Source organism: Pristis pectinata, chromosome 11, assembly GCF_009764475.1.
Source record: "Pristis pectinata isolate sPriPec2 chromosome 11, sPriPec2.1.pri, whole genome shotgun sequence".
NCBI classification, from domain to species: Eukaryota; Metazoa; Chordata; class Chondrichthyes; order Rhinopristiformes; family Pristidae; genus Pristis; species Pristis pectinata.
The window spans coordinates 50,759,310-50,777,465 of NC_067415.1; the positions used below are offsets into that span (position 1 = coordinate 50,759,310).

The window sequence follows — 18,156 nt, forward strand, 5'->3', positions numbered from 1 at the left end:
ATCTTAAGTGATCCACAACATTACAATGAGGAGAAGACTAGCAGTGAATGCCCTGAAGGATACCCTGTTTCTGAAATAACACAGGTGTTACAGAGGACCTGGCACATGAAGAGCAGGAATCAGATCCCAGAAAAAGAGGTGGAAAATAGCTGAGCAAGACTCACTTTGCACATGTATGCAAAAGAAGTTCTTTGGATGTCTCAGTCCATTTATGATCTATATCTTTTCAACACTCTGTATTCTAATAAAACTTCTTGCCCCTCAAGGCATGTCACCAAACATCTGCACATCTTTGGCTCTTCTACCAGCAAAAACCCTTTTACATTTCTTTTTTATTAAGTTATCTGTTCCATCATTGATCTGAAAATACTCTTTTACTGACCTTATGAGAATAATAATTCTATAGCCATTGTAAACTGATGTCTGCTGAGGGAACTTGAGCAGCTAGGAACTAAAAAGCAGAATCAAAAAGGTAATAATTTCTGGATTGCTACCTGAGTCATGTGCAAGTTTGCACAGGGTCAATAAGATCAGAAAGTTAAACGCGTGGCTCAATATTGGTGTGGGAGAAGTGGGTTTGAATTCATGGGACATTGTTGGCACCAGTATTGGGGAAGGAGGGAGCTGTTCCAATGGGACGAGCCCCACCTGAACCACGCTGGGACCAGGGTCCTGGTGAATTGCATAACTAGGACTGTAGATAGGGCTTTAAACTAAATAGTAGGGAGGTGGGTTCAACAGATTAGAAAAGTATGGATAAAGTAAAAGGGAAGGAGAGTGCAGGAGAGGTTACAGAAATCTCCAGAAATAAAGAATAAGACAGAAAGCTTAGAAAGGGATCAGAATTTAACTTCAGGCAACATGAGACAAATTTGAGAAGAAGGGTGGTGAATACAGGACTGAAGGTGTTATATTTGAATGCACGCAGTATACGAAACACGGTAGATGAGCTTGTAGAGCAGTTAGAAATTGGCAGATACAACATTGTGGGGATCAGAGCCGTGGCTAAAGGAAGATCACAGCTGGGAGCTAAACATCCAAGGATACACATCCTAGTGAAAAGACAGGCATGTGGACAGAGGGGATGGGTGGCTCTGTTGGTAAAAAATGAAATCAAATCCTTAACAAGAAGTGTCACAGGATCAGGAGATATAGAATCCTTGTGGGTAGAGTTAAGAAACTGCAAAGGTAAAAAGACCCTGTGGGGAGTCACATACAGGCCTCTGAATAGTGGCCAGGATGTGGGGTACAAATTACAATAGGAGATAGAAAAGGCATGTAAAAAGGGCAATGTTACAGTGGCCATGGGGCATTTTAATATGCAGGCAGATTGGGAAAATCAGGTTGGTAATGGATCCCAAGAGAAGGAATTTGTAGAATGCCTATGAGAGGGCTTTTTAGAGCAGCTTGTGGTCAAGCCCACTAGGGAAAAGGCAGTTCTGGATATGGTGTTGTGCAATGAACCAGATTTGATTAGGGAACATAAGGTGAAGGAACCCTTAGGAGGCAGTGATCATAATATGATAGAATTCACCCTGCAGTTTGAGAAGGAGAAGCTAAAACCAGATGTATTGATGTTAAATGGGTAGAGGTAACTACAGAGGCATGAGAGAGGAGCTGGCCAAAGTTGATTGGAAGGGGACCCCAGCAGGGATGACAGTAGAGCAGCAATGGCAGGAGTTTCTGGGAGTAATTTGGAAGATGCAGGAGAGGGCTTACAATGTTGCAAAAATTAGTGGGAAGCTAGAGGATTGGGAAGCCTTTAAAAACCAACAGAAGGCAACTAAAAAAGCAATAAGGGGAGAAAAGATGAAATATGAAGGTAAGCTAGCCAATGATATAAAAGAGGATTTTCAGATATATAAAGAGTAAAAGAGAGGCAAGAGTGAACACCCCAGGGTTCTGAAAGAGGTAGCTGAAGAGATTGTGGAGACATTAGTAGTGATCTTTCAAGAATCACTAGATTCAGGAATGGTTCTGGAGGACTGGAAAATCGCAAATGTCACTCCACTCTTTAAGAAGGGAGGGAGGCAAAAGACAGGAAATTATAGGCCAGTTAGCCTGACTTCAGTGTTTGGTAAGATGTTAGAGTCCATTATTAAGGAGGTTTCGGGGTACCTGGAAGCTCATGATAAAATAGGCGAAAGTCAGCATGGTTTCCTTAAGGGGAAATCTTGCCTGACAGATCTGTTGGAATTCTTTGAGGAAGTAACAGGCAGGATAGACAAAGGAGAGTCAGTGGATGTTGTTTACTTGGATTTTCTTAAGGCCTTTGACAAGGTGCCGCACATGAGGCTGCTAAACAAGATAGGAGCCCATGGTATTACAGGAAAGGTACTAGCATGGATAGAAAATTGGCTGACTGGCAGGAGGCAAAGAGTGGGAATAAAGGAGGCCTTTTCTGGTTAGCTGCCACTGACTAGTGGTGTTGGGTCTGCTACTTTACACATTATATATTAATGTTCTGGATGATGGAATTGAGGGCTCTGTGGCCAAGTTTGCGGATGGTACAAAGATAGGAGGAGGGACAGGTAGTGTTGAGGAAGTAGCAAATCTGCAGATGGACTTGGACAGGTTAAGAGAATAGGCAAAGAAGTGGCAGATGGAATACAGCACCGGGAACTGTATGGTCATGCACTTTGGTAGAAGGGATAAGGACATAGACTATTTTCTAAATGGGGAGCAAATTCAGAAATTGGAGGTGCAAAGGGACTTGGGAGTCCTAGTGCAGGATTCCCTGAAGGTTAACCTGCAGGTTGAGTCGGTAGTAAGGAAGGCAAATGCAATGTTAGCATTCATTTCAAGAGTACTAGAATATAAAAGCAAGAATGTAATGCTGAGGCCTTGGTCAGACCACATCTGGAGTATTGTAAGCAGTTTTGGGCCCCATATCTAAGGAAGGATGTGCTGGCATTGGAGACGGTCCAGAGGAGGTTTACAAGAATGATCTCAGAAATGAAAGGGTTAATGTATGAGGAGTGTTTGATGGTTCTGGGCCTATACTCGCTGGAGTTTAGAAGGATGAGTGGGGATCTCATTGAAACCTACTAAATATTGAAAGGCCTGGATAGAGTGGATGTGGAGAGGATGTTTCCAGTAGTGGGAGAGTCCAGGACCAGAGGGCACAGCCTCAGAATAGAAGGATGTCCCTTTCGAACAGAGATGAGGAGGGATTTCTTTAGCCAGAGGGTGGTGAATCTGTGGAATTCCTTGCCACGGACAGCTGTGGAGGCCAAGTCATTGGGTATATTTAAAGAGGAGGTTGATAGGTTCTTGATTAGTAAGGGTGTCAAAGGTTACGGGGATAAGGCAGGAAATCAGGGTTGAGAGGGAAAAATTAAACAGTATGATCGAATGGCAGAGCAGACTTGACGGGCTGAATGGCGTAATTCTGCTCCTATGTCTTATGGTCTAAACTTTGCAAAATCTCATTCACAGCCACAGTCCTCTCCTTCCATGCAGCCAGTGCTCCTGTCTGCCATGCTCTCTTCTCTAGTGCTACAACTATTTCACCCTTCCTTTCTCTGAACTGGGCCAGCAGCCCTATCTCATCTCTTTCTTAGTTCCATGTTTGATGTCTTTTTTCCCAAGCAGCAGCCTTGTAGACCCTCCTCCTGCTCAGCTCAGTAATTTGGATTCTTATGAAGATGGAAATTACACCCTTTCTCCATCACCCAGCTTCCTGTTGTCATAACTCCCATACTTGTCACACTAGCATTATTTAAGTGGGCTGAACGGAGGTTTTCTGACAAGATCAAGCTCTTTTGTCTTCACTGAGCATTGGGGCCACTCTACTGCATTTACAATGGGAACCCAGGAATTCTCATGCTTAAGTATCAATATGTTCCCAGCCCTGGATTAATTTCACACAATCTGTATCTGCATACAAGTCATTTATAACTTCACAGAAGTGGCAAATGTTCACATTAAGATTTCACATGACCATATCAGAGTATTTATTAAATATTCTTAAGAATTGCTTTTCTAAGCTAATTTAGTACTCAAATAACAGAATTAATTTGCTGCAATACGACATTTGTATGTCCAGAATTTGCTGATAAATGATTCACAACTAACATCGCATGTTTAGGTTTGTCACAGTAAATATTTTTAATATTGAATTTGTGAACTGGCCTCGTTCTGCCACCTGAAATCATAACATTGGGTTTTAGCAAATTAGTATATCCATATATCTGGCAATTTGAATGAGTAATACAGAGTTCTATTCCTAAAGCAATTTCAGTGTTCAATTTAAAACATACAGTTAAACAATAAAGGACCTAACTCTTTGGTTTTTATAGATGGTGAGCAAATTAATCAGCATAACAAGGACTGACAGGAAAAGAAATCAAACTGACCAAAGGTGTAGTACTCTATTTCTGTTGGAAGAGTCACACTCACTGAATCCATTTTGAATGTTTCATCCACAAAACTCTGTGCCTTGGAAGCATGCCAAAATGCCATAAATCGCGCTATGAAGGATGCTGCAAAGATGGCTAACATTCCAAAGTCTAATAAATTCCATAGTTCCAGTAAATATTCTCCTGGGCCTTGAGACCACATTGTTTTACATTCTGACCAGATCATCCCTGTGGGCAGAAAAAAGCAAAAAGTTAACTCTGCTCATTTAAACATTACAAAATGTGTACTTGCAATATATGATGGATATACAGAATAATGGATCAGAGTTGGAGACTCATGGGCTTCCTGGATACAACAGCTGACATGTGAATGCAGGCTAACCAGTCATGAATATCATTTTGAGTCATATTCTTGAAATTCAATTAATTCTGATAATTGTCCACCTGCATTTAAACTGCTGAAGTTCCTAAGTCAGATTATGTGGAGTCACTGAACCAGACCAATGACACAAGGTGATTTGGCAGAATATCAATGACACTTTCTATCACACATCCAACATCCCTAACTGAACAGACTCTCAATAACACTCCTCGGTGGTGTCAGCATGCTTTACTTTAAGCCACAATTAATTTCCTTACCTTGTTGTGAAAATAAAACAAAGAATGGGCAACCAAACTTTGCATGCACAACACCCTCCAACTCCAGCAACAAACAACTGCTGGAGGAACTCAACGGGTCGAGCAACATCTGTGGGAGGAATGGAAGTTCTCCACTGTGAAGGCTCTTCAAGGCATGCCTACTTTGAAGAAGCTTTCCTCCAATTCCTCTCCCCCCCTTAGATGCTGCTCAACCCGCTGAGTTCCTCCTGCAGATTGTTTGCTGCTCCAGATTCCAGCACCTGTAATGTCTTGTGTCTGCACCCTCCAACTCTAAATGGGCTGGTTTTAAGAGAACACATGTTATAAAAGATAGGTGAAGGGAATATCACAAGGCTTTAGTCTTTCCATTTCCTAAATAACTAAAAAATACTTTGGGCACGCAAAGGAATACCACCTTTTCATTTGTCAACATTGCTGAGGCTCCAGAATGAAATCTAAACAGGGCTTCAAGGAATCTGTTGCAGCCGACAAAGAACAAAGATTAGTTCATATCAAACCCTGGACAAGCCACAACTTTGTTAAGCTGAATGTGATTCTCTGTGAAATCTCCAGGCCCCTGGCCTCTATTTCATGAACACACCTGGTGCTGAGTCAGGCAGTCCAGAATTACTGGCAGTGATTTTGTTTGCAAGTAAGACCTTCCCTTGCTCACCTCTTCACAATCTAAGATATTCAAACAAAATGTTGGCTTGACTATGATTAGCATAACACGCCACCTTGGCAAAAGAGTTGAAGAATGCACGAATAGCTGCTGCCCAGAGATTTACTGGAAGTCTGATTGAGAATTAGCTTGCCTGCATTATAGATGACATGTCATGGTGATGTATAATACATGATTTGATGGCCTCCCCTGACAGCAACCAGCTGAATAGAAGTAAAGAAGTCACTGCTGAGGATTTCCAATGCCACCTTTTACTATTTACCAGTAGTTTGAAGAGGATGTTTGAATAACTTTGGAAGATCTTCTACATTTTTTTGCATTTTGGCTTGCTATGCGCTGAAATTCTGCAGACAAATCCTAAATAATGTCTTTACCTTCATCACAAGCTTTGACTTATCCAGCTTACTTTTCCCTAGTTTCTCTCCAACAACCTTTCACAAGCCCAGACTCATTCAAAATCCCAACCACATCCTCACACCCTCTATTGTGCAATCCTCTGTGCTGGTGTCCTGTCGAATTCAGAATGCTCACTATAAGGGAATCAACTTATGGTGGCCCAAAAGCAGCCCTGCTGAATGATGAGGAAGGAATAAGCTCATTAAGGAACTGCAGCTCTACCTCACCAGAGAAATCCACCTGCTTCGCTTTTAGTTTAGTTCCAATTTTGCTTTTCAATAGTGTTCACTGCTGAATCTAGTGTATTAGATTTAGGAATTCTTTATCTGGAACATCGTTATAAACCCAAGAGGCAAATCTCCAATGGAACTGAAACTTAAAAACTGTTTGGCTATACCAGATGGAAACAAAGAATTCTAGGTGTGACATTTAAATGTTCAAGTTTCCCTGAGATGTGACAATGTAACCTAAATACAAGCACTGGTACAGGATAGGTGTTCACCCAGCAGCAGAGGATCTAGAAAGAATGGAACTAAATAGAAGCTCAGAGGATAAAGGATCATTACACCGACATCCAACACTATCCTTCCTGCAGCTAGTTTAAAAGTTTGATTTCACACAGTTTTGGTCCTAATTGCTCTTTGCCATCAATAAATCATGGCTGGAAGTGCTAAACCTGGCATCTGCATCCAAACCCAAATGCAGCACAATTTCTGTGGAACAGTACAGCTTCACGCACCCATTTCTACTAAAGGTATTTAGTGTGCCGGGCAGTTACAAATGGGAGGTTAAACGGACTAGATAAGATAAATTCTGCAGACATTATTACCTGCAAGCATTAGCTGTGATACCTTAATATATTTAATTAAATTGTCATCTAATAGCCAGATTACAGATTTTATTTGAGATTCCCAGCATCAGCACTATTTTGCTTTCCAATTATTTTATATTATTAATGTTATCAAAACAATCTCATCTTTAATTACTCTTAGCAGCTCATAACAATCACAGATACTGACCAGAACTGTATTGTCAGCAACCAATCAATGCTGAATTAATGTGGCACAACTGAATAAGCTTTCTAATCGGTTATTTATTTAACCAATTATTTGTCTGCTAATTATTGACATACTTGACATTTAAATGCCCCTTATGATGTGTCTAAGATGAATAAACAATTATTATTCTTGGTTTTATTGTCCAATTAATCTCAATAATTGGTAAAAGATTAATTTGCTCAATAACACATGAATCACAATGAGAGGATGATTGTATAAAAACTAATATAATTTGGTTGGGTTATGTAAAATAGTTCAGCAAGACAAACTTTGCATCAGTCACTAGTTGATTCATTCCAGACTGAATCTTGGGGAGATACAGTGCAAGAGCTTAAGGAGAGATTGGATGTCCTCAATGATTGTTCCCTTTAATTTTTGCCTTGAAACACGTCTAACATGTGAGGGGAGCAACATGAAATGTATGATGGATTCACAACATTGTGATGAAGGGTTTTCAATCTGACATGTCAACACCGTTTCTCTTTCCACAGCTGCTGAGCTTTTCCAGCATTTAATGTGTTTTATATAAATGAATAATCTTCTGAAATTAATATCACTTATTTGACCATTATTTTACACAAAATTCTTATTGCTTTTCATTGAAGATTACTGCTGAATTTTGAAAAATAGAGGGATGATTTCATATTTCTGAGAAATGCAAGTGAGTGGAAAGGTTAGGCAGAGGTATGAAGAAGGCTGGCAACAAGCATGTGTCAAGGCTCATGGCTCTGAACATCAATAAAGGCAAAGGCAATAAGGATAAGGGAAAGCAGAAAGTTGTGGTTGGGTGACACCAGGCTTGGATTTTAAAGTATTGCAGATGACAGAAAGTTGTTCCAAGATTATAAAAAAGACTAAAATTGCTATCATTACAGAGTAAAGTTCATGGAACAAAAAGATCTTGGTATTTCTCAATTTTTATTCAGCTGTCTTGGCATTTGTTTTCTTTCCACTGCAAATTTTCACAAGTAATCACAGCTCAATTGCTTACCACTTTTACAAACTGAACTTCAGCTTAATCAGTTACCAGACATAAGTGGCCTGCGGCCATGACAGAGGAAGAGGTGCAGTGGGTGGGATGGGGAAGGGTTGCACGTGGGGTAAGAAGAGAACAGGGATCAGATCCGTGGAATGTGAGGTCTCTTCCATTAGGCTCAGATGAGGACCCAATAAGCAGCCTACAGATGAAAGTTGATAAGTGTACACAATGTAATGATCAGTATCGACAGACCTGCTTAAAGTGGGTCAAGGGTCCTTCGGATAGCCTAGAACCTGTCCTTCCTTGAATTAAAGAATTGTCCAATACCATTTCAGTACCTGTGGACCTAGCCATTATATTAACTGTGATGACCAATGCCTCAGTTTTCATTGCAGAACACGTTGAAACCACTATGTTGTGATGACTAGGGGAACAGTGTAAGGCTGTAGAAAGGAGAGGCAAAGGCAGGCACTGACTATTTGTACAAGTGTGTTTCAATGATTATTTGGGTTTTTAATCTTAATTAAATGGTAATTTGGTTTGATCATGTATTCATCAGCTGTGATCACACAGATAGCTGATTGGCAATAGGGGAGGTGGGAACTATGGTGGAATAAGGATTTTTTTTCCTTAATTTTTATCCACACATTGACAGAAGATCGGTGTTTAATGATAATCCCTAATTATCTTTGAGAAAATGACAGGCAATCACCTCCTCTAACTGCCTTAGTCCCCTTGGTGAAGCTGCCTTCACTGGTGTCAGAAGCCAGTTCTGGAGAGTAAAGTGCTTGTCCCAACCAAACATCTGTCGGTTTTGCATGGTGGCTGAAAGCCAGCATCACCAGTGAATGACTGTGAGGTAGAAGAGTTCAGGGCAATGGGAAGCCTGGGTTGGGAGAAAATGTGTGCAAAGTGCACTTCTCAGTTTGATCCAGGCTTTCCATGCATAAAACACATTGTGTATATCTGGTGTGTGTGCACAGTGCATACATCACCACACCATCCTAATCTGCCAAGTAGCATACTTGTGCCCAAAATATCCACTCAAGAATTACAAAGAAAACAGGAAGCAAGTGGTTTCCTTAGCACCAAGGACCCACCTCTGTACAACCCAAATTCACAGCTATTGTAGTTATTGTTAAATCTTGGTTCCAAGTGAGTATCAGTGACCTTTGCTGTTGCATGTGACTTAAATACCTGAGTAAGACTTGAAGATATAATAACCTGCACAATACATGAGCCACTGAGATGCCAACTAAGGAGTGGGTATGACATAGTGGGCTGAACTCAGTTGGTTTTGGGAAACAGTTCCAAAGGGAAATGCCAGTGGTCAGCCCTTCATGCGCGAGTACTTGACTAGGTACTGTTGACCTGAAGATTAGGTAACAAAGCCCGATTAATTATTTTTCATTTATTTTAATGTTTGTAATTACTTATCATCATTTAACATAAAATAACATGTTTCATTCATTTTCTAAAAATAACATTCTATTTAAAAGTAATATTATTTGTTTGATTATTTGAGCCAGTTTTAGTAATTTTTAAACTGGATTGAGTGGTCCAGGGTGACTGAACCCACACATCAGTGTCAGATTAGTACAGGCATGGAGAGGCGGGGGATGGTGGGCAAGCCTACACATCAGGCCAATTTCAAGATAACTTAGTGATATAAGATGATGCTTGTGAAAGTTGTGGTATGGTAAGTGTAGTTTTCACCAACAAGAAGAGGCATCCCACCAATTCCTACATCATGGACTACAACTCACGTCCTTTGGCCTAATGGTGCATTTATCATGTGACTTTTCTGGTCAGTTGAGAAGTTGCCTTATGAGGAACTGTAGTGGGGCATCTGGCTTCATGAGGTTGCTGCCTTCCCCAGGGTGTAGACAGCAATAAGTGGAACCCACTTTACTTTGTGGTCTCTCACCCCAGCCCTCAACTTCCTCAACAGTAATTGCTGCTTTGTACTGTTCGAAATTAAATGTGGCAATATGCACAGAATCTGACTCCTCAAAATTAGGTTCAATACAAAATGTCGCAATGAATTGCTCCTTCAAGGAGCAGGTTGCACAAGATGCATCTTTGCAACTTGGTCTCACAGAGTGCCAGCAGTTTTTCCCTTTACTGAATTCCCTCAGCTGTACTGTCTGTCTTTTCAACGTCCTGCTGATTTTATGGCACTATTACATATTCCAATTAACTTCTTCTAAAATGAGGCATAAAAATTACACTTAAGACATTCAGTGAAGCTGCCAGTCAAAGATTCATATACTTACCTGCTGTCTCCAGTCTTGTGATGCAATCCTCAGACAGTACGGCCCTTTAAATGTTGCTTCTTAATGTTTGGCACATTAGTACACTGTTGCCAATTTCCATTAGATAGACACCAAGAGGTATTTAAATTAATTAGCTCTTAATTATGGCAGGTCAACCCTGTAAATGGTCGGCAGCAGGAAGGCCAGAACACTTATGAACAAATCTAACACAATCTGCTGTTAATCTGAAAACTGTTAACTAACAAACAATGGCTAAGAAGGCACCTTCGACTGGTAATAGACATTAACCAAATGTACATTTGTGACAAAACTCTGGGGTACTTTTACTTCAGAATTCTCTGGGACCTCTCATTTTCAGAACAACTGAGTTTAACTTTTTTGCAAATTTAAGTCAATTCCTAGCAATTCATTATATCTCACAAATTAAGTGTAATGTGATCTTTATAAACAGCTAACATGTCATTAAATTGCTGGTGGGATTATTGCTGAGAACATTGATCTCTAGTAGCACAGCACTGCCACTAACAGGATTCTAGCAGAAGAACAGCCTGGAGTGTGTTACAATTTGATGCATTTTTTTTGTATGCCCTATGTCTTATCAGGACCAAAAATCTCAGCTGTTTAGTCTTATTTAGCCTTACTGGCTATTAAATGGTAAAGTAGTTTTTGTTGAGGAAGAACTTGACAATTTTATCTATTTCTCTGTGCTCTGTTCACAGTCTGCATTTTCTTCCTTGAAGATGCGGAAAATCATTGTTTGTTACTTGTGCTAAACATACACTAAAATGTCGGCCATCATACTCTGAATACTTCTCCCATAACAGTACTGAATATTGAGAGGGAGCTAAAGCAAGTGGCTGATACTGCAGTATCTACTTAGCAGGCACCTGGCTCGGTGAAAAAGATGGTGGCCCCTGCTTCCATTCAATCTCCAAATCACATTATTTATATGTGAGATATTGCAGCAAGTGATAGCAGCTACACAAATTCCCTGACATTGTGGATCAGGTAACACCTAAGGTCCCTGCACAGGCATTTCCAGTTTTAGTGATGTGGCTGGGAAAACAGATGGATTTTCTCCTCCCTAGCCCAGTGACATTGAAGCCAACTGCATCACTCTTACCGCTAAACCAAAACAAATCAATGATTGCAGATGCCAAACTACAAACCAAAGCTGAGCTATGTTGCATATATACTTGCTGGATAAAGTCCACCCAAGGTTATAATCCAGGTAACATCAGTCAATCAAACTCCCTCAAGGAGAAAGTTTTACATTTATGAATTGCCTTTCATATCCCTTCCAGAACATTCCAAAGTATTATACAGTTTATGATGAGATTTGGAATGAGATCACTGTTGTGATGAAGGAAATGTCGCAGATTATTTGCAAACAGCAAGCTCCCTCAAGCAGTAAAATGATAATGAGATGATAATCTGAAATTAGAAATGTTGCTTGAAGGACAAGTGTTGGCCAAGATATTAGGACAACTCCATTGCTTTTCCACGAAATACTACACTGGTATTGGTTTTAAATACCCAAGAGAAATGGGACTTCAGCTTAAAAGGCAGCATCTTTAATGTGGTGCACTCCCTCAATCATGTAGCCTAAGTTCTCTCTGAAAAAAAGGAGCATCTCTTGAACCTTCCAATTTCTGACTCAGACAAATCCCACAAGCTGCCACTAGTCACGGTGTGGCAAATCTTGCCTTTAAATATTCTTTAATTGGGTGAAATTGTTACTGCACAATCCTAATCCCCTCAACAGTCCCATTATTCCCAGCATAATTAAATCTAGTGATTGATAAATTTAAAACTGGATCAAAAGAGATCCACTCCATAAAGAGATGTTTGGAATAATTTATTAACTAGAAGATATAAAATGGAATATCAGAGACCATCAAAGTTTATCTGGAAAGATGGATCAAATATGATACATAGAGCAGGCACTTTTACAGTGAATGGACTGGATATTGATCCCGGTACCAATCACCAATCAACCAGCTGGCATTGTATGGAGGAGAGCTTCATGTTTGACATGGCTACAGTCAACAGGTGAATAATGAATATTTCATTGCACTACTCCTTAAGCCCTGTAGATGGCAAAGCCACTAGCACACTCGTCCATGTCTGCTGATATGTTTGATCTAATTAAGGTTCACATCAATGGTAACCTTCTCCCAATAACCACCGTCTCCCCACCACCCCCTACCCACTCGTCCCACAAGATGTGAAATACTTGACAGTGATGGAGGTTGTGGCAGGCACTGGAATATTTTAGCTTAATATGTGGTTATCTTATCAGATAAGATAAGATCTTTATTAGTCATATGTACATCAAAACACACAGTGAAATGTATCTTTTGTGTAGCATTCTGGGGGGCAGCCCGCAAGTATCGCCACTCTTCTGGCGCCAACATAGCATGCTCACAACTTCCTAACTTGTACGTCTTTGGAATGTGGGAGGAAACCGGAGCACCCGGAGAAAACCCACGCAGACACAGGAAAAACGTACAAACTCCTTACAGACAGCGGCGGGAACTGAACCCAGGTCGCTGGTGATGTAAAGCGTTACGCTAACCGCTACACTACCGTGCCTGCCCTATCTATTATTATCCAGGGCAACCAGACTTTGCTGAGTCTCATATCTCACATTTCCTTAAGATATAGGCCATTCAGCCCATCAGGTCTATGCCAGTTTTAAGAGCAATCCCATCAATCAATTCCCCCATTTATTTGCCTGTAGCCTATTCTCTCCCACTTGCCCATTAACACCACAACCCTCCAGCCCTCAATACTGTTCTCCTCCTCTCACCTTCCCACCCACATCCACACACACACACACACACACACACACACACACACACACACACACACACACACACACACACACACCATAAAATGGGTAATTTGGTTAATTCACCTAACAACCAGAATATCTGTGGAATGTGGGAGGAAACCAATGTGGTCTCGCTGGAGGTCAGAACTGAACCCATGTCAATAAAGCTGCACTACCTGCAGTGCCACTGTGCCACCCCTGGTGAATTGGCTGGATGGAGGCCTCCATGTTGGTGGAATCTCAGGAGAAGGATCATCTACCGGACAATTTTGCTGAAGAGAATTTTCAAACCTCATTTCCCTTCCATCGCAAACTGAAAGAGCTTTGTAAGATTATAGATAGGGAATATGCCATGATTTATCGATTTACCTACCTCCTAATAGAAGCCAGGGATGGAATTGATTCAGTCTTGGGGATTTTTTGCTCATTATTGCCACTTTTTTGTTACTGTTTTTTGTTTACACTAAATATGTGTCCCTCTCCTTTAATCAATATTAGTTTTCTTTGGACGTCTGATATACTATCCTCTTTCTCTACAGTAAATATTGCTGCAAAGTAGTTATTTAACGTGTCTGTCTTTCCTGATGTTCATTAATAATATGACAATTATTAGTTTTATAAAAGCCCATATTGGTCCTGGCTATCCTCTTTTTCTTTCAATATAGTTATAAAAAATATTTTCTTACCACTTAATATCCTTGCATACACCTTTGTTTAAGTAACTCTGTAACGTACAGTATCTCTCCTATAACCTGGAACTGTGCAAGTTTTTGCATTTTGAACACTGTTTAATTTTATACTTCTTCAATCATCCATGGTTGTTTCTTTTCTCATTCTTTATGGATGTAAGCTAGTTGTGTATAACATTAAATTCTATCCTGAACTCTTCCCACAGATCTTTCAACGTTTTCTTCCTAAATTAACTTGGCTTTTAACTCATTGTGGAAAGTCAAACTTGCTTACATCAAGAATTATAGTTGTTTTTGTTTCTCCTTTTCTAACATTACATTAAACTTGATCATGTTAGGACTGCTATTAGTTAAGCATTCAAACACTTGTTTATTCATATTTTAGGATCTGGGCACAATTGGAAAGGCCAGTCATCATTGAATAGTTGCCCTTAAGCTGAATAGTTTGCAGTGGGCCAGGAGTCACATTAGTGAACCTTAGATGTGTTTTTTTATGACAAGTTGGCAACTTTGTGGTCATCCTCAGTACAAAATAGAGTTTAGATTATTAACTGAATTTAAATTCCACAAATTATACCTTGACTTTTAATCAAGCCTGGCTCTGCACCAAATCTATCGTGGCCTGAGCATGCTCTAGGTTTTAAAACTGGTGTTATAGAAATTCAATGGGAAGTTCTTATGTGATAAAAACAAAAATGAAATCCCTACCTATTACCCAGGAAACAATCAGAAGTTCCATCCACTTGAAGCCAGTTGTTTTCATTCTGAAGAGCTGCCCTGGGTGATCTGTAGTTGACTGATTTGGCAGGAGTTTGGTGCCTTCAAACCTGTCAGCTGCATTCATAATCAGCAGGCCGAGGAAAATAGTGAAAGAAACTCCATGGGCAACAAATTTCATAAATGGTGCTCGCAAGATCTTCCCCAGCTACAACGCAACAAAGAGATTTAAAGCTTATACCATTCTTCACCTTACTCGTAAAAAATAAGAAACATAAAAGGAAACCCAGAAGGTTTCAATGAAATAGATCTTAAGATTCCAAGAAAAATGATAAGGACTTTGGGATACTCCCTCCCAAGAATACAGTGGAGTCACAGATGAGACAAATGCAAAAGACATCAGCAAACAAACACTGTTGTACAGGGAATGATATATCATGGCTTGCAATAACTGGAAGCTGTTGTAAATATTCGCCACTGGATATTAATTTTACTCACTAAACCATGCAAAGCATTTCACTTTTATGAGCAATCCTCTCTGTTGTTTGAACCTTTCAGTTTGTACCATACTCAAATCTCCTTCACTGACCACCTTGGGATTCCTTGCACAGAGATATGTTATCGTCTGACTTTTGCCCACTGATCCACTTTAATGCATCATTAATTTACAACTATAATTGAATGTTGGCAGTTCAATAGACCTGTGATATTCCCTCCCTAGTGGAAATTGGACTGGAGGAAAAGGTATTAGCATAAGACATCAGGAAACAAATATTACTGTACAAGGAATGATACATCACAGCTTGCAATAACTGGAAGTCACACTACAGCCAACACATGCCTGAGCTGATGTCTTTGTACAACAAAAGCAAAGCACTGTCAGCAGCAATGCATGTTTTTTTCAGTATTCCAAGTGCTGATGATAGAAGGCTAAAACATGTATGTTCGGCAGTTAGGAACGAGTGGGTAAAATTAGTAACTGAGTGTTGCAGTACTTAGCTCTCGGTCAGTGTGTCCAATCAAATATAATGGAGTTACCTTTACTGAAGTGCAGTGGCAGATACTATTAAACAATGGTAAATGAGAAATGTTATACACTGGATTCCAGCTGGAACTGTTGGCAACCAATCATGAAGGTGATGAGGGAGTAGGGTCAATTGATATATATCCAGGGTGCACCATTCTCTATTGGAAATAAATCCAGGATTTTTCCCTCAGTCGGGTGGGTTTGCTCCCCCCATCACTGATGTGAGAGAGCTTTAGAAGTTGAAGATGACTAACCTTGCTGCAGGGCGCAATCCAATAGCACAAGGCCAGGAATGGCAGCCCAAAGGCTACAGCTAGCACTACCAGAAACTTGATTGCTATTGGCTGTTGACGTAATCCTGAGAGATTTTCATACCAGATAGAGAGAAGCTGCTGTTGACAGTTTGGATGAGCTACAAACTTAAAAAAGAAACACAACAATATGATGTTAGAAATCAAAGTGAAGGTAATTAATGAAACTAAAATAATGTTTAATCTTTTAAATATGATGCACTTCTATTGTAATATTCTTACTTTTACACAAAACAATGAAGTTGAGAAATGTGTTAATGATGTAGGCATACAAAACCATAAAAGTGTTAGAATATATAATTACGATAAAACATTTTACTTCAGAAAACTTAGATTTTTCATTGATGAGAATATTTAAAGTTTACAACCTCTTTAAGTGATTATTCTGTAACTCTTATAAAGAAAATCAATTTTTAAAAATCTATTAAACTGCTGGCAGTTTCCGTGAATTATAAACTGCATTTACAGGCAATACTCCGCAGCACATCCCTGCTGCTACACCTTGGCCTCAGATCCTGAATCTCAGCCAAATATCAAAGAATCCCAAAATACCAAGTGATAAATGACCAATATGAAGGCAGTTTTCACAAGGGAGATGGGACTGAAGGGATGGAAGGTTCGAAGAAATAATAACTGAACCTTTAAAGTTAATACTATCTTCAGCCGATAATAGTGGGATACTAAGTATACATGAAATGAAGAGTATATTACAATAAGAGATATTCACAAACAATGCAAAACTATTGAGATTATTAATCTTTCTTATTTAATGCATGCAGACATGGAGCTGGTGTCCCCAAAGGTATGTCATTTTCAAGGACCTGGTCCTTCCATGTCAAGGAAACCTACAGCAAGACATTTTGGGCTCCCAATGCAGTTTCCTGATCCAATGCAGATTCCACCACTATTTGAGAACTGAAAGTATAGGCCACAAAGTCAAGTCCTAGTTTATCATCCCATGGAAGGTTTTCCTCTTCAAATCATAGGGTATGATATGCTGCCCAGTTCCGAGATGGGCCAGTGTAGGGGAGCTGAAAATTGGAGGCTATTACTGCTTCTGATCCTTAATAATATGATTTTGGACAGATGAAAAAAAACAATAGAGAGTTTATCGAAAATTGTAAATTGACTGATTTAAGATCCAGATGTGATTTTGTGAGTGTTAGTAAACGAAAAGCCTGCAAACCCACCTGAAAACATCTGGCCCTTTCACTGGTACCACCAAATGAAAAATGAGACTACAACAATAACAGGCTATTAACTGTGTACATCCTGTAATACCCCTTTCCCATTAACAGTGTGCCCCTTACAATACCGATAGCCTACTATTGGCCCAATGCAGGATCCACTGCTGAATATGTGCCACTGCAACATCCATTGACCATTCACTGTGTGGCAATGCAACACCATTACCCGAAGTGGATCAGTTACAACACTGGCTGTCCATGGCATGTCCCATACAACACCCATTGACCATTATATGTGCACCATTGTTACACCAACTATCCATGGAATGTGTGTTCACTGCAACAACTACTGGCCACCAAGTATCCACTTTAACACAAATTGCCCATTAACTGTGCCCTAGATGATTACTGGATGCATAGAATATTGCATTGGAAAATGGTCCACTGATGCCTTCAAAACAATTCCTCTAATGTATCAATAATTGTCAATAGCCTTGTTTATCATTCAGCTTTCTAATTCAATTTTCAGTTACTATTTCATGCAAGTCTTTGTTGGAACTGATAAGTCATAGTTTCTGTTTCTAGAATGAACATGCTTAAACATCAGAAGCATTAAACAATGATCAGTCAACTTTTAAAATATCATCTCACTGATTCTTATTAATCATATATTTTGTAAGGATTTTAGACGTAACTATGATACAATATTACAGTGACTCTACATTATGTAATAGTTACAAACCCATGGTTAAGTGAGAATTTACAATATAGAAACATATCACGTTCAATGCCTACAATGCTTCTTACCTTTTTGACCTCAAATTTAATGGCCAATTTTAGCCGACTAAGGCTAGGTCGAAATTCTCCGTTACTGTTGGGATTTGTCTCCACAGCCCCATTCAAAATGGCTTCTACTTCTTCAGTAATCCGGCACAAGTCAAGAAGTCCAACAACAAAATCTTTGCATTGCATTGATAATTTTTTGTAATCATTCTGGA

At 39.7% G+C, this 18,156-nt stretch overlaps 1 protein-coding gene across 1 annotated transcript in view; it reads right to left on the reverse strand.

Annotated features, from left to right (window-relative positions):
* The window catches only part of trpc6a (transient receptor potential cation channel, subfamily C, member 6a), a 117,315-nt gene that overhangs the window by 27,205 nt on the left and 71,954 nt on the right, over positions 1-18,156 (reverse strand). The window contains exons 3-6 of the mRNA XM_052026117.1: positions 17,966-18,151; positions 15,915-16,079; positions 14,625-14,841; positions 4,359-4,589 (exon numbers count right to left, since the gene is read on the reverse strand). Coding sequence (XP_051882077.1) covers positions 4,359-4,589; positions 14,625-14,841; positions 15,915-16,079; positions 17,966-18,151 — 799 coding nt within the window. The remainder of the gene's footprint in view (positions 1-4,358; positions 4,590-14,624; positions 14,842-15,914; positions 16,080-17,965; positions 18,152-18,156) is intronic.